This window comes from Hippocampus zosterae, chromosome 13, assembly GCF_025434085.1.
Source record: "Hippocampus zosterae strain Florida chromosome 13, ASM2543408v3, whole genome shotgun sequence".
NCBI classification, from domain to species: domain Eukaryota; kingdom Metazoa; phylum Chordata; class Actinopteri; order Syngnathiformes; family Syngnathidae; genus Hippocampus; species Hippocampus zosterae.
Window position 1 is genome coordinate 17089118 of NC_067463.1, and position 18150 is coordinate 17107267.

The 18150-nt window shown below is 41.5% G+C and overlaps 1 protein-coding gene across 1 annotated transcript in view; it reads right to left on the bottom strand.

Annotated features, from left to right (window-relative positions):
* Positions 1-2279: 2279 nt before the first annotated feature.
* cnnm2b (cyclin and CBS domain divalent metal cation transport mediator 2b) overlaps positions 2280-18150 on the bottom strand; it is a 34566-nt gene continuing 18695 nt past the window's right edge. Inside the window, exons 2-8 of the mRNA XM_052084362.1 lie at positions 12909-13052; positions 10386-10523; positions 8445-8614; positions 7620-7713; positions 6956-7015; positions 4868-5046; positions 2280-4044 (exon numbers count right to left, since the gene is read on the bottom strand). Coding sequence (XP_051940322.1) covers positions 3784-4044; positions 4868-5046; positions 6956-7015; positions 7620-7713; positions 8445-8614; positions 10386-10523; positions 12909-13052 — 1046 coding nt within the window. The 3' untranslated portion in view covers positions 2280-3783. The remainder of the gene's footprint in view (positions 4045-4867; positions 5047-6955; positions 7016-7619; positions 7714-8444; positions 8615-10385; positions 10524-12908; positions 13053-18150) is intronic.

The window sequence follows — 18150 nt, forward strand, 5'->3', positions numbered from 1 at the left end:
GAAACATAACAAATCAGTATCTTTTTTTCCCCCTTTATTTATTATGATCATTTTTACAAAACGAATATTTTTACTTTAGCGTTTAACTGTGTCTTGAACTTGGCACATTTGTTTGCGTAACATTAACATATGCACATGAGAAGAGACCTCGTTTTTTTTTTTTTTTTTCTAAGTGTAAGCATTTTGGAAATGTATTCATTGCAGTTTACACAGAACACAACTGTTAACCCAAGCTGGAACTACAAAAAAAGAAAAAAAAATGAAGGAAAATTGTGAATAACATTGTTAAAAGCTGTAACTAAATGTTAATTATAATCAACTTTTTGGCTCATTTTTATTTTGTAAGCTTGTGTTTGAAAAGGATTTATGTTTATAGAAGTATAAGTGGTTTCTTACCATTGTTTCTTAATTTGTTTCTTAATTTTTGTAACACACCACACAGGCTTTGAGCCAATTGACAATTTTAGTGAACTGAAGTCAATGCATGAACGGAGATTTAGTTTTTTTTCTCCTGCCATGATGCCCTGAATGCATCCTTGTTCGTAGGGTGTGTTGTCACTGTCATCTCTCGTTTTCCAAACTACGGTTATCTTTCATTTTTATGCATACCCCTTGTATGTAATCATGCTTCTGCAATTTGTACACTGAGGGAAATGACCTACAAATGTATAATAAAGATAGTTTTTCATAGTTTTGTGTTATTTTCTTTAGCCCCAAGTTCATATACACTCACTGGCCACTCAATTTGGTACGTCCATGCGGTCTAACGGCATCCAGTACAAGATCCAAAATCTAACCGAATATGATTCTTTATATAGTTGTTGTTGCCGTTATTTGACACGTCATTGTATTGTTAACCCATCCTTTTTTGGGGATGGGGGGTGGGGGGACAACAGGCTAATGCCTCTGGATCTGGAGCCAATCCCGGCTGTTTTTGGATGAGAGGCAGGTTACACGCTGGATTGGTCGCCAGTCACTCTCTTTCACAATTATGGACAATTTAGATGACCGTAGTCTTCAGCTAACCTAGCATGCAAGTTTTTGGAATGTGGACGGAAGCATGGGCAGGTGGGGTGGAATACAGAACCAGATGGGTAGCCCGTGGGCCTGTTCTTAAAATATAGCTTTCTAGTAACGGCACATTGGGACTTTCCGAGGAATGTTGTAATCATCTAAAAAATTAAACACATTAATTATTACTAACATTCTTCAAGGTAACTCCAGCAAATCTGTTATTTCAGAAATGTGTATTCAACTGGTATCCCTTTGCCTCAATCAGTCCCCGCGAAGTCGCTCTCAATTTCAAAAAGGTTGAGAACACCATTTATACTTTATTCCGTCCACATTGTCTGCCTCCCAAAGCCACAAAATAAATAACATTCTTCATACCACATTTTTAAGAAGTAGTATTGCTTTCCAGTTATACACTATTTTTTATCGAATGGTTTTATCCTGAAACCGGCTCTCACTGTTGCCATTAGTCATTCACTCTTTTTCAACTGCCTCGAGAGACAAGACCGCCTGCCTCCAGGATGAAAAAACTATTATCACACACACGCACACACACACCGCCAAGTATTTGACTGGGAAGAAAGTTTTGCGTTCGACAGTCAAATTTATTTTAGAGTTTTCATTTTCCGCGTGTCAACATCTGAAAAGTGTATGCGTGCGTGCGCGCGTGCCTGTACAATACAATACTCGTTTGTGTGGTTACGCAACAGGGACACTCTTGAAGCCCAGCAAACGAGAAACAGGGGCTAGATATTTTTAACAGGAGAAACAGCGCCTCACAGCGGTATCAAACAGTAAATGCACGTGAAAAAAACTATTCTTCTCAATCTATTGTTGAGCAGTTAAAATCAGTGATACGAAGTGACAAAATAAAAAATACAATTATTGAATTTAAGTAGACTTCTCAGGTGTCTGTTCTTTACCGAGTATTTATTTTGAAGATTACTTTTTTTACTCCGCCGTCAAAGGTCCTGGGAGAATTGAATTGAAACACTTTTCCTCGACGAGTGCCCCCCCCCCCCCCATTGTTGAGTGGATTTAGGGGCTTCAGAGTACAGGGGGCTGAATAGAGATGCACAGCACATATGATTATCGTATTTATATTTGCTTAAGTCCTTGAAAACATTTCTAGACGTGAAATTGTAAGGGTTTTTTTTTTCAAGATGGAGGTAAGACAATATTTGCCTGAGTGGGACAATGAAGAAAAAATACAAACTGAATAACTGTGGGAGAAGTCGATGTAAAGTTGAAGCATAAAAGTGAAACCATCAACGTAAAACTTTTAATGGCAGCCACGGCAGATGCGAAATAACAGTTTTAATGTAACTAAAGAGTTATTCATCATGGATTATGTTTGCATTGTGATAGCAGCCACAACATTTTTCTCACATTCACTGCTGTCAAAAAAAAAAAAGCCTTGGTGAACTCAGATCAGGCTTGGTTCTGGCGTGTCATGTAAAAAGGAGACAAACAACAGGAAACAAATCTACGGAATGGATAAGAAATGCCGTGTGTTGTCTGTGAACATATTTTGCATTGAGGTTTCTTCTCGGGATATTGATACCACTCAACCTATGAGACAAGGTCATTAATACTGTGCAATAGTCAAGTTTGATTAAATGTAAAAATGGCAAAAAACAAAAACACTCTGTTACAAGACTTAACTCCCATGCGCATTGGCGCTGGTGATGGTGCTTTTATGTTCCCACAATGCATCAGAGCTCACACTCGGATGTCGAGCAGGCTTGTCTGAGATCACGATCAAGAGAGGCCTCCAATTAGACATGAAGGGAAATTTGCATGTGGATGTTGGGTATAGCATCTTTCAAACCCAAACATACATATACAGAGCACACATACAAATATATCTGCCATGTACAATAGTCATTTTTTTGTATTATTATTAATCATCTCTTAAATAAATCTCTTTTCATTGCACTTTGTTAAAAATAATTAAGGTTATGATTTGTTTTCTTAAAGGCAATAGTGTGATTTTTTTAAAGGTGAAAAAGCCCAAATTTGAGTACACAATAGTAAAAATAAGACAATCTGTAAATATACATACTGTATCTGTAAAAGACCTTCGCCCGCCCCCCACCCCTCCCCCCATATACACCAATGGATGTTTAGCTCCATATATATAGCATGTCCTCTCGGGTATGATTTTGTGCATGCTTCATTGCCACGTTAAGTTCACACCATGTCTCCAAGCATACACATATATCTCTTTATATATACACACAATATTATAAAATAAATAAATACAGGAAAACATTCTTGGTTTGTGATGTACGTAATGGTTTCTCTCAAAGCGGTTTTTGGTGCAGTCCGAGCCGAACCATTGCTCTCTGGAGTCCATGCTGATGGGATCAAACGTCTATTGAGTTTCCCTGAAAGATGCAAAAGGTGAGATTTGTTTGGATGTGTGTGTCCAGTGTTAAAAAAAAAAAAAAAAACGGCACAGGGGACCAAGGTCTTTGGCCTGCGTGGAAAGTACAGTGTGTGTGTGTGTATGTGTGTGTGTGCAGTCTGTTGTCTTCTCGTCCAAGTTTCCGCGATGAAAGTGTCAAATCGTCCCAAAAGGAATCTCAGTCACAGCACCGTCTTTAGAACGTGTAGTTGAACAGGGCTGCCAACAACTGTGGGAGGGTGTTGAACGCCCACCCACACCTCCCCCCCACCACCTCTCCTTTTGGGAGGGGCCTTACTGCATCGTGCGTCCGTCAGGCAGAAAGGCGTAGAGTCCGGGCCTCCACCATGCTGAGCGCGGGGCTAGATGGGCCACTCGTTGTGCGCGCTGTGGTTGCTCCTGCTCACGGCCACGCAATTGTGCTGCTGGTTGAGAAGGTGGGAAGCCTCGTTGGCCAAAGCTACAGTCACAGCCGGGGCGTGGCCGGCAGTGCCGGGGAGCGTGATGGGGGTCTCCAGCTCGTTCAGCGTCAGCTCAATCTTGGTGAACTCGCTGTCTGTGGACTGCGGCGTCTTGTCCATGCGGGACGCCATCACGGCGTTCTGGTACTGCTGCCGTGTTACCTAGGCAACGGTGAGGAGAGAGCCAGGGGGTTACATGCCGGAGCAAGAAGTTTGGGATTCATTTTCGGCATGATTGACAGGTGGCGAAGGACAGTGCATCCCTGACACCTACATCACCTAGTGGCACATGCTCGACTTATACTTCTTATTCAGTGGTACATTGATTTTGTCAAGAGGCAGTTTGCAGTTTTCAAAACCAATGCAAATCATTTTTGTTGTACGTGGTGAGACAGTACAATACGACTTGACATTGTAAATATCATCTGTGTGTGTGGAGGGGGCGGGGGGGTATCAGCCATGTCTTTCTCCCACCTCACTATAAGTTAACAAGCACTTTTGTTGGTTTGATGTGTTATTTCTTCAACATGAAATGTTTTCACTTGTATTTATATTGTACTGTATTTATTTTCAACTACACACACACACACGCGCGCACACAAAAAAGTAAATACGGTGTAACCTGAAGTTATGAATGCTCCTTTGTACGTACAGTTCGGATTATGTACAAGTTTTCAAAGAAAATTGAGCTCTATTTAATATTTCAACATTTGTATTAATTCAATCACTGGAGAAATGAGAACTTTCAGAAAGCGTTTAGACGACATCCTTGGACTGGACGCAAGTCAATCACGGGGCAAAGAAAGAGACAACTTGTTGGAACTCGAGTCCACTCAGACACTCAATGAAATTCTTGGAGCCTTTTGGTGAGCTCCTCTCGAACAGCAGCCGTTTGTGAGCGAGCTGCTGGAGACGCCTGCACTCGATGGTGGGATTCACTTCAATCAAGCAACGGGGCACACGGGTGGCAGTCCCTTCTGCTCACCTTGATAAAGTACAGGTCCGAGCACGCTCGGACAGAGTAGTCAGGCACGTAGATCTGCAGGAAGGAGTTCAGCTGATTGTTGCTGCTGCCCAAAGTCGGAGTGATGACATCTATTCGATCGCTCCTGTTCTGAGAGTCCGAGTAGTTCAGTCCAAACGGCCGCGGTGGAGATTTATTCTCTGGGAGAGAAGTTATCAAGTATGAATTTTGTACAAAAATACACCCGCCGTGCAAAACAAGCACAGAGCACAGACATTGCTTGGACACAGACGAGTGTACTAAAACCATTTTCTAGTTTTTGCGCACTTGGATTTCAAACTGAATATATATACGGTATTAATAGATCCAAATACTGCAATGGAACAAATACAGAAAGAAATGAGTGCCCTTGAGCAAGGTAACAAACACCCACAGGGATGTCTTATTTTATAAAAGCACAGAGAGAGAGAGAGAGAGAGAGATGGATAAGGGTTGTTCACTCTTTATGTCTGGTGTCAGACTTTGGTCTGCATTGCTGGCAGTAAATTGAAATTGTTTCCAGTGAAGGTTGGACTCCGCCGAGCCTGTCCTTGGTCGCCAATTCTGTTCCTAACATTTTTGGAGAGAATTTGTAGGCACATTCGAAGCGCTGAGAGAGTCCACTTTGGTGGCCTCAGCTGAACACGACATTAACGGTAGCCCGATGGCCCTTGGCCACACGGGTGCTTTTTTGCGCAATTACATTAACTCCACATACCAGTCCAAATTTCTAAGTCACGGCCCACCACTATGTCCCAAAAGTCAATTTTAGCTTCAGATGGAAACAACCTGGCAAAACCTTGTCATTCATAAATATGACAACCGCATGGGACAATACCTCTGGATCATTGTAGAAATCAATTTATTGAATGACTTACTGTCATTCTATCATTATCTATTTGTGTAGCTATGCGTGTATGTGGGCACATATACTTTTGTTTTTGACATATTTAACTTCCCTCTTCCCGACTACTTCAAAATTCAATGGTGGTGTATTTAAATCAAAATTGCACTTCACCATCATGTCAAGATAGTTCCAAGACACTGATGATATTGAAAATATTTCATGAGTTGGTGAGTTTCAATGAGGCAGCTGGTCTGCGCCACTCTGTAGAAAGTACTTGTTCTCTCTCTTTTTTTTTTTTTTTTTTAATTAAAGGCAGATTATATTTTCCACTACTTAAAGAAGCCTAGTGAAAATCACACACAACAAAGTGAAAACAGCTTGGCTAAAACCAATGTTACGATGCTGACTGGAATGTATGTAATCCAACAATGGAATAAGTCGGTGTCTATGAGACTTACAAATAGCATTCGTGTGCATGTCTGTGAGTGTGTGTGTGTGTGTGTGTGTGTGTGTGTGCAGGCCGAGCACAGTGGGTCAAAGACCTGGCATGTGAAGTCTTGCAGATTACTACTCCACTTTCAAAAAGCAGCAGGGGTCAGGTCCTTATTTAAAAGCCCCAAAAAGTATTTAAAACACACACACACACACGCACACACACACACACACTAGATGTGTGTGTGAAAGGCAGTCAAAAAAAAAAAAAAAGCAAAAGCTATATACTCAACGACGTTTCCAGCTTTGACAGATCTTATGCACGCAGTCTGGGCAAGTGAACATATGTGTACGTGCTTCTCCTGCGTATGTGCGCACAGTGGTGTCCAGCAGGGGGCTGTAGCTGTAGGTCTTGTTTTTGCAGTCAGGGGGTTAAAAGGTTAGGGGCGAGAGGGAGAGGGCGGAGTGTGGGGCCTCCAGTCTCCAGCACCATTCAGCCCCCTTGAATAATGGCTGAGAGGATGAGGGCGTAACAGTCGCTTTTTTTTTTCTTTGCGCCGTGTCCCTTCGTTTTCATTTACATGCATTGGATGTGTCATTCACGTGCAAGCAATTTCTCAGCATACACTCCATCACCTATTACGAAGTAACCCCGAAACATGAGGAAATCTATTTACTCTCCTCAATCGGGTAGTGTTAAACAAAACATAAAGCACATAAAAAGTCATGGTTAGCAAGTAGCTGAGCATTCAATGTGAAGATGAGTATGAGTAGAGAAACGTATACTGTACCTGGTGATCCAGCTAATGAATCGGCCCTATTGACAAATGTTCGAGAAAGTGACAGCGGGACTTTGGGAGGAGAGGAGGGCAGAGAAAAGAAGGGGAACAGAGAAGTAAAGAAAGGTAAGTATCCTAGTATACATGTAATGCACACGGAGGTCAAATCAACAGCAAATAATTCTGCTTAAAACGGAGACGCCGGCTGCAATCGGTGAGACTGATTGAAAGAGGGAATGAAGAAGAATCGTAAAGATATAAACTTCGAATCGAGATTGCACACAACAGGACATTTTCATTTTCACCAGTAGGTGTCTCTCGTTTCCCATCTACTGATCAAAATGGTGGCAACCGGTTGGGGAATAGTTGAGAAGTTTGTGAATGAACTGAGAGGAGTGAGGGCATCGCTACTATCGTCACTGCGGGAGGGTCACTGGTCCAAAATGCTTTTGAAATTTTGACTGACAAAGGCTGGATCACGAATGACTGTTTGTTGAAAATAATTATTCAAATAGACAGGAAGTCAATAATGGCGGGTGCTAAACATTCGTTCACTCATACTTTTGTAATATAGTCAGTTCGTCACCAACAAAGCTTCAAATGAATCTAAAGCTGCGAAAAAAATACGTCAGTCACCGACAACTTGAAGAAAATACAATACAGTTAGCGAGTTCACCTGGTGAGACGGTGAGCGCCAGCATTCCATAGAAGGAGAATGGCCCTGCTTCAAACTTCATCCCTTCTTTTCCTGCCTCCACTTCCACTTTGCCCTGTGGAAGTCAGATTCAGAGATTTTATTATCATAAGAAAAAAAAATCTACATTTTTGGATGTAATGTTGGTTTTGTCTTTTGGTATTCAGTCAAACATCTTTTGTCAAAAAAAAAAACTGTTACTTTGTAGTTGTAACCAATAAAGAAAACAATGGAAATAGAAATAAGCTGTTCCTTTGTGAAAATGCAATTACCATCTAAGTGTAAAAAGAAACACAAGTGGGAAATTGACAACATTTTGGACACAACTGGACACGCGTCCGTCATTGTCAGTCCATTATTTCTTTGAGCTGAAGCAAACTGGAATCGTCATTTGGTCAGTCCGTCAATGTTGTTCTAACCACGCTTCCGTCAGTAAATTTCGCTGGTCCGCCAGTTTGTCTATCTCCCTCTCATCTAAAAGCTTGTGGATATCCAAAGCAAGTTGCCGTGACTATGAATCAATACTTTTCTTTCCGATGTCTTCTTCTTCTTGTGTCTTGTCTTTCTTAGTAAACAACTTTTGGTGCATTACTGCCACCTTCTGAAATGGAATGCGGGGCTGCAAAAGACCATCTCCTAAAGCTTACTCTTTCCAAAAATAAAAAAAGGAATTTAAAATTTAACAAGCACTTCTCTTAAAAAAAAAAGTTTATCAGATTTAAAGCTACTTTCTTACTTCTTAGCTCATTAATCGCAAAGTATTTTAGCACTAGAATGATGCTTGGCAAGGTTCTCAGTCCCGCCAACCTGCAGGATGAGGATGAAATAGTCCACAGGTCTGTTCCTGTGGAAGAGGTAGTGCTCTGGCGCCCGCTTGCTCTTCTCATCGTATTTCAGCTCCTGGATGACATTGGGGTGCTTCAACAAGCGCAGTAGAATCTTTTCAGACATTTGTGGCGGTGCGAAGAGGTCTACCTCTATAGAGACAGACAAGGAAATGAGTGAGAATGAGAGTGGAGCAACAGAATGAACGCAATAACAATTCTGACACACTTCATCGGAGCCTCAGGCCCATTCATCGCTGCACACTAAGCATCGGTTTTCTCACTTACAATGAGACGAGTAGAAGAAGAAAGTCGCGATTGAGCTCGATGAATACAACTGTTTTTTTTTCCCGCAGGCTAAGACGAATAAGAATATTGTTATATTACCTGTCTAGATGGGTTCCTTCACCGTTGGTGTGCAGGATTCTAAATTAACACCCGTCACATGTGGGTTAAAGTTCGTTTTGGCGTTGATCATTTTGAACCGGGGGATGCATGAAGCAACTGCGTCACTTAGATATACTTCATACTTCGGGGGAGTAGGAATCGAGTCTCAAGGATCAATTGGAATTGGACTATTCTCCCAGAATCGCTCACATTTTAAATTTCCGGTTCCTAGTTATGGTGACTTCTCCGTCAAACCGGACGTAGACTTGCTGAGACCACCGCAGACATGCGCACATGCACACGTCACCTGAATGCACCCGGCGCTCATTACGAGTGTCTCTCAGCTTTGTTGAATTAAATGAAGAATCGCCTCAGTGCAACACTTAACGATAAGATGATATTGTACACGGGAAGAGGAATGCGCCTGTGAGTAAATAAAGTACCGTTTCTGAACAGCTCGGTGCTCCCTCCCGAGCCAAAGCTTACAGCACCCTGAACTTTAATGTCATAATTGGGTGAGTTAAACCATAAAATACGTCTATTGTCAATACTGACGAATCGAACAACCAAACCGTGGGCCAACTCAAGTGCAAAAAAAAACAGCTAATTTATGTGCAGTATTTTCTCTATCAAGCGAGGGAGCGTGTCAGCAATTGGCACATAGTTACTACACGCTGCTCATCCCAACTGGGTTCCGAACTGCTTTGCTTTTATCTGTCGACACAACAGGCTAGCCCGTCAGTGAAAGCTCAGCATAGTGTATACTCATTTACATGCGTGTACATTTATTTTCATGAGGTTTTCAAAAACAATGCTCTCTAGTGAAAGTAAAAACTTAATAACTTCTAAATTCAAGTTCATACATTTGAGATGCATTTGGAATGCATTAGCCATTCAATAACATCAACTCCATACAGGTGTGGTTGTCAGCTAGCTATACCACCAGGAACTAACACTCCTAATAGCCCTGAGAAGAACATAATCAACGCTTAGCAGCTAGGTCAAAGGCCGAAAGAAAATCCATCTGCAGTTGGAGACATAGAAGCAATGCTCGAGTATGCCGCTGCTTATTTACCTCATGGAAATACTTCAAATTAGACACCAAACACGTCAATGCGTGGGAACCGTGGAGGCTAAAAATACCAAAACTCACATAACATCACAGAGGACTTGAGTAAAAGTAAACAGACTGGTGTTAACGCAACAGGTCACGTTCAATTCAAAAGACACCAAGAGACAACTGTGTTTTAGCCATCCCGTGCTGCACTCACAGGAGGCCTTCTTCACAAACACACATAAACATGCATACCAACATGCCGGTTGTCAGTCCTCACACAATTGGTTCCCTCAAACGCACACACACACACACGCACACGCACACACATTTACTCACCCAACTCTCCACGAACTGCCCAAAACTCAAAGCACAAACAGGCACATGTGCATACGAACTGCCAACATACAAGCAAAAACTTTCCTCGCCGTGAGGGGCTTCAGGCACACTAGTGGAAGTGAAGCAGCAACGCAGCCCACTTGCCTGTTGCTAGGAAACGCAGGGTAGCCAGCAGAAGCTGAGGTGATATTTTAACCTTGGTTTCATTGTCGGTAGGCTTGAAGGCCGAGAAATCTTGCTTCCTGTCGCGATGGGTGATTTTCTTCTTCGTCTTGTTGTCAGCTGCAGACAGAAAGTGACAGTTGATGAGATGACACACACGATCATACTTCTACCACGCAAAGAAGTCAGTCCACCCATGTGACTCCATGGATGGATATAGTTGTCCCAGGACACAAGGTGACTAAACTTGAGTTACCCAAACTTCATTGCCTTTTCTGGAAACATAGCTGCGGTGTCTTTCTCAGAACTAAAAGAGAACTATAGGGGGCTACGTTGTTGGTTTACCACATTCTTAACATAACTTCAAGCCATATGTATTGGACCAACAAATAAGCAGACCCAACCCCCAATAATATAAACAACATGTAATTGCTCAGAATATTTTTAATAGTACTGACACATATGATAGTGTTAAAAGTTGAATATACTTAAGTGTACAGGACATATAAAGCATGTTTTTTTTAATGTGCAACAAATGTTCTTGAGGAGAAAAAGCATGAATTGGAAAGTGCATATATTATTGTTTTGTTTGTTTGTTTTGTTTAAACCAGCAGTGTCAAACATACGGTTCTCGGGCCGGAACCGGCCCTCAAGGAGGTGTGATCAGGCCCGCAGGATCATTTAAAAGTGAAAAAATACACGGAATGAATATTTTAAATAAGGTGCAATTCATGGAGTGTTTTGATCAGAGTACAAGACAACATTGTTGGACTCGGCATTGAACAAGAAGGAGGTCATTCAACTGCTCCTGGTACAGAAACAATTCTTGTCTTGAATGCCCAATCCTTCACGACTTTTCCTACTGCTTTGCATGTTGACATTTTCCCCTGCCAAATGGACCAGACTCTGCCATTGCATCACAGTCGGGCTTCTGCAACTGAAAAAAGGGATTGTATCTGGTCCACTCAAAGTCAGAGCAGCGTATCAATGCAATGTATGCATGGAGTCAGCATAAAACGGCAACCGAGATGAACACAAACATGTTAATTTCTATAACCGTGAATTGACGGAAGAAAGTGGCAAAAAAAAAAATCGACATCATGTGAAAACAATGCCAAAAAGTCATCGAGAGTCTGAGGATGTTAAAGAACAAGAGGGAATTTTTTAGCCACATTGAATGAAATAGCAAAACATGACAAATTCATTGAAAAAAGAAGTGAATGCGTGTGCCAATGCAAAATACACGTCACCAAATCCAAAATGAAATTCTGCAGAGCTTGGCTGAGATGGTACAGAGAAAAATCCTATAATAAATGAAACAAAACCAAGTGTTTAGTGTGCTCGCAGATGAAAAAGTAAGAAAATCAAGTAGCCTTCATGCAGCAGGTCACAGTAAGATGACTATCAAGTCTTTAAAGAGACTTTACCGAAGTAAAGGTGCTCTTGTGTGTCGGGGCTGATTTTTTGAAATCATTTCATATCACCAGAGTAGCGAGGTGGGAGGAGGTAGAAATATTTTGGGGAAATGCGGCAATGCTCTTTGATCTCCTGATTTTACGGAGACGTCTACTAAAAATTGTGTCACATTGTTGCGGATAACAAATGTACCGTCTGTGTGACTGAATTACAATTATAACCACCAAATGTCAACATTATGCTTCATGTTTCAAGTGGGATTGACGTAAAATATAAAGACTGTTACTCAAAACAAGTTTGCAGATTCACGGACCATCTCGGTTGTCTCCTGAGCAGTCTCGACTCGTCTGCGCACAGCGCATATTGGGCTTTTGATGACATTTAGGTTGAATGTGTACAAATGAGTGTTCATACTGGAGATGCATTGCGCATACATCCGATTTGTATCCACATACAAAAGAGGCCCGTCGGTTTTGAAAAAAATCGGAATGGTGCTGTTGTACGTATGCTGATATACCATACATATGACAAAGTGCAAAAAGATTAAAACAGACTACACACATAATGTTACCAAATTAAAGCAAATCTTATTGATTAAACTAACAGGACATCTATAACTGGACCTTTAGAAGTGTTCCACGCAGTCTACTGGATGCAATGACAGTGTTCAGGAGAGTGCAGGTGTTACCTTTGAGTGACATGAATAAATTATTAAAATAAAACAGCAACTCATCACTGGATTTGGAAAGGTGAGCAATACCGAACAGTTGGGCTTTCTATTCCGTTACATACTGATAAACACATCACGCACATGTTCTATGACACTTCTGTGGGAAAAATCATAACACGGCATGCTTTATCACTGCTAGTACTTTTGATTGTGAATCCCATGTGGGTTTTATTATTACTCATGGCAATGTGATCCATTTTGATGCAAATACATTGATTGCATTGTTGCCTTGTGATATATTTTACAAAGTACATTGTGTTGTAATACTTGGACCGAGCTATAGCGTGATTTAGATATCACTTAACTGTTTGGACCTTGACTACGGTTAATCTGGTATGAACTTTAAGAGGGCAACCTACTGTACAAGTCTGTCTCGTCCAGGATCTCTGACTTGATGATTTCCTCAATAATGTCCTCCAGGGTGACAATACCAAGAACCTCGTAGAAAGGGTCTCCCTCACCCTCATTGTTGACCCTCTGAACTATGGCCAGATGGGATTTTCCTATTAAATCATACATGCACACACAGACACACAAACACAAAGGCAAGTTATCAAGTTAGGGTCATATTATGTTTGTTTGTGAAATACAGGTCAAGCAGTGGTGGTGTTAGCGGTAGTGGTGTTCAGGTGGGAATTGGGGAGAGATAGGGGTTGGGGAGGGGGCTTCAAAGGGAACAAGCAAACTGGATTTTTCATTTTGACACGTGTCAGATAGGCATATGATGAAATACGACAACTGAAAATCATACAATAACTGGAACCCGAAAAAAAAGAAGGCTGGTGCGACAGCAATGAGTCCGTCGCCCGAACCCATTCACACAAGGTGACCAAAACTACAACAGACAAGAAGTTCATGCTTCTTGTGTCATCAGCTTCCGTTTCGTCTCTCTGTGTCTGTCTCTTCCTCACACATGCACACTTGCACTTTCCCCTCCAAAGTGATGAAGCCAGAAGTGAAATGAAATGATGTGGCCAGAGTGAGCCATGGCTTAAAAAGGGATGACAACAAATCATGCATGCATGCTTGGGGTTAGGATTACCTTCACCCTTTCACGACCAATTATGGACCAATAATGATAACCTGTAACCTGACAACATGATAGGTCATCCACTGCAGTGACCGGTGGGTGTCCCGCAAAGGGTTAACCCTAATTACTTAAACTAAATAAACAAACAAACAAACAAACAAACAAACAAATAAATAAATAAACACATCTGTGATGAACAAATGCCTTATTTAAGTAGCAACTTCCCCTCAAATATATGAAAAACAAGAAAATATATTTCCATGGATCTGGATTCAGGAACTATTTTATTAAGTACTCCAGGAACACCTTTTCAGAATCAGAATCAGACTTATTGGCCAAGTACATAAAACACACAATTTAATTCCCCTATACACATACATACATACTGTACACACAGATATAGATGTACAGTATGTATATATACAGTATATATATATATATATATATATATATATATATATATATATATATATATATAGAGGGGAGAGAGAGACTGCCTTGTCTATGTCAGGAAGCCAACTAAGTTGGTTCAAAGAGTGTTCAAATGATGCCCTTGTGCAACTTGCTAATGGACATTTGATGAAATATGAGTCGAGTTGTATGTGCAAAGTGTATTTGTTGCTCAGTCTATAATTGTGACACTGTGTAGATTAGAGACCACAAGACCATAAAATAAGTCAAAGCTCAAGACTCAAATCTAGTTTTCAATACTCATTGAAGATTACATTAAATTAACCTTCCAACCTGGGAAAAAGAGCATCTGGGGTCGCGGGAGGATATCCCAGCTAACTTCAGGCGGAAGGCCGACTACACCCTGAAGTGGTTGCCAGTCAGCCGCAGGGCACATACTGATATGAATAATTATTCACACCCACATCTACACCTTCATTGTAAGTCAAACCGTGCCATGTCAAGTACTGTGGAGTGGAAAATGGGCATTTTGGTATTTTAGAGGGAAGAGAGTAAGGCACCGTGATCCAAGTAGCCTTAACTGATCCAGGCCTACAATAAGTGACAGCCAAAGACGGTCATACAGTCCTGACTGTTGTCAGTACGACCCCTTCTTCTCCCTTCCTCTCCATCTGTGTTCCCAGGACCCTCCTGTGTGCCACCAAGAAGAAAAAAAAAGAGAAACGAACTGCATGTATTCAGTAAAGACTGTCAAGCAAAATGCTAAACAAATTCTTTGCCTTTTCTCAGCTTGTGATCATTTAAAAGGAATTTTCCACATGCCCAGGCTAATATTAGCCCCCTTCAAAATGAAGTTTCCATTCCGCCCCAGCGATATTCTCACCAAGCAAAGGAACAGAACAAGGCGAAGCCTCCACTGTGTGATCAGATTGTCTCAGAATGGGTCGTTTGCATGCAGCGACCTGCGTGTAAATAACAGAGGGTACCAAATGTGTTGGTCTGTAACTAGGAAATTCGATGTTAATTGAATGTGTGCTGTGTTCATCTGTGTGTTTATTTCAATGAGACCACAGGTACATCTATCTCTCTGAGCATGGATCAGAGTGGCTTTGGCGAATGCAGTTTTTGTACAGAGTGAGAGCGAGAGAGCGAGAGGATGTCTACGCTCATCACTGAGAATTTTATTGCACTGCAGTGCTCTGCTTCCGCACAGCACCATGACAGCACACTCATTTGCAGTGCACTCAACCTGGCAGTCTGAATACATCAAAAGCATGTGCATCCAGTGCTGAGTCGATCCTTTGAATAAACACTCCAGTAACTAACATATGAAACCATAGGTGAAGAATTCTAAGTGAAAACAAAGAACGTGAAGGGGTAGTCCGAAGCTCGTTCGAAAACTTGGAACAAACTAATCGGCTAACGGTGGCACACATGCACAATATCAATCCAGGTTTAATTTGCACAAACACAAATGGAGACTACTGGGTTCAAGCAGCCAAGTACTTGAGCATGTAATTAGCCTTAACTGCCCTGGGACTGGGAGGGCATTATAAATGGAGGAGCGGCAACAGATCAAAGCAAAGCCCCACCCTCACCCCAATTAACTTTAACAAATGTTGGAGGGTTTTTTACATGTTCAACATTCTGGATGTTTTACATAGATCAAATTGCATTTCAATCAATTTCAATTGTTTAAATCAAACATTGTGAAGCTATTTTCTGAGAAGAAATTTTGAAGAAGCCCACTGTCCACACTGGTTAGGTTGGAAGTGACAGGGTCAAATTGATCACTACTACTACTACTACTGCTACGTTTTGATCACTACCAATCAAAACGGCCGCTTTCATTCTTATTCTTCATTTCAATGCTTTCGAGCATCTCTTTCAAGATATTTGGGGTTAATTATGAGCGACGCCCTGTTGTAACAGCCCATACAGAGGAATATAAGTGGGGAAAAGTGAATGGGAAGGTCAGAAAAAAAACCATAATATTGTGTTTTGTCCAAGTCTGTCCCATGGGGTCCAACACAAACATTTCCCCATTTACAGTGGAAACTAACGTTAAAAGTCATAAATGGGGAATTTGACAAATGTGCTCTCCATTTCCATTTCTAATACAAATCTCCGGAGATCTCAGGCCAGCAAGAATGAACAATTTATGAACAATATTTTTGTTGTTTTTGCTTAATCGCAAAAGATACTGGTTTATTGAGGATGAAGAGATTAAAGAGTTTGCGTTTCTTTCACATTTGTGAGTTTTTTGTGACACTCTATTCCAAAGAATAAGCTGTCTCACAGGGGCTGTTAAGAGAAGAACATATGAAGATAAGACGAAGCACTCCTTTAGCCCTCACCTTACCGTGGTGGAGGAGTTTGTGTGTCCCAATGATCCTAGGAATGAAGTTGTCTGAGGCATTATGCCTCTGGTAGGGTCACCCATTGCAAACAGAATACGAGGTGAGGGGCCAGACAAAGTTACTCAGTTCTATGGTGGAAATCTCATTTGGGTAATAGATTTGAAAATGATTCAATCGTGACCAGCCCTTATCAAATACGTGCTGTATATGTAAAAATCAGAATAGACCTGCAGCGTGCCTACTTCTCAATGGCAGTTCAATGCACAGTTTAAATTTAAGTAAAAAAAAAAAAAAAGGTTTATCGAAAAATACAAACCGATTGCTTGATTATTCGGTATAATTATCAGCAGGATATCCAAATTCCAAAATATTACATTCACCATTCAGCAGTTGCAAAACTCACAATGGAGCAGCACCTGACCTCAAGCTCATTCATTTTCTCTCATGGGTTTCCCATTGATGTGTGTCTTTATGACTGAGGCTCTGAGGAATCTCCACCCAGGGGACATTTCAACAACAAACGCAAACAGCTACAACAGCAAGCTAATCTCTGAATGAAGAACAGAATTCCAGAATTGTGTGCGTGCGTTTGTGTGTGTATTCGTGTGTGAGTGACACGTGTGAGTTGCTCGTCGCGGCTGAGTGATCATGTATGAACCATATTGTCAAGATCAAACAGTATTATTTAACCAGAATCATGTGGGTTATCAACAAGGTTGTACTATAGAAGGATACACGAGACTTCAGCAATCATCATATTTAGTCAAAGGGCACAGTCAAACGTTGAAGCTATCAACATCTTCAATTGCTGCAAGCAAATAAACTTTGTGTCCAACTGAACAGGCCTGAAAGTCATCATCCATTCATCTTCTGAGCCGCTTGATCCTCACTAGGGTCGCGGGGGTGCTGGAGCCTATCCCAGCTGTCTTCGGGCAGTAGGCGGGAGACACCCTGAATCGGTTGCCAGCCAATCGCAGGGCACACAGAAACGAACAACCATTCGCACTCACACTCACACCTAGGGACAATTTAGAGTGTTCAATCAGCCTGCCACGCATGTTTTTGGAATGTGGGAGGAAACCGGAGCACCCGGAGAAAACCCACGCAGGCCCGGGGAGAACATGCAAACTCCACACAGGGAGGCCGGAGCTGGAATCGAACCCGGTACCTCTGCACTGTGAAGCCGACGTGCTAACCACTGGACTACCGGGCTGCCAGGCCTGAAAGTAACGCTTAAAATAAATGGAGAAAATATCAGCATTTCAAGAGTTTTTGTGTCAAACAGCATTTGTTTGGGGGTGTACCATGAAGTTTTTTTTCCAATGTAAACTATGTGCCTCATCTGAATAAAAGATTGTAGACACTGCTATGGAGTTTGTCAGTCCACAGCGACTGAATGGTAATCTCTTCACAGTCTACCTCTCTCTCATTCACTCAGCTGTGATAGACTCCACTAATCAATTATCCTTTTTTTCCCCTGCCAGAATGTTTTTTTTTTTAAATTAAATGAAGAATCCTGTTAATATATTAACAGGCAAGTGTACATTACATCAATAAGCAATGGGCCAAAATGGCTGGAAGCTTTCAAGTTATTGGAGATGGCTGAAGAGAAATAACAGAATATGCGATGCATTCCCATCACCCTTGCATTGCTCTATATTTGCCAGTGCTCAAATATTTGGAAAAAATAGTGGGAGGTGGGGAAGGGGCCCGCTGATGAGTGTCCACAGCAGACACTGACCCCTCATTCTCCCACCCCATCCCCCCAAGTCTTATGTGCCTATTTATAGGGTAAAATTA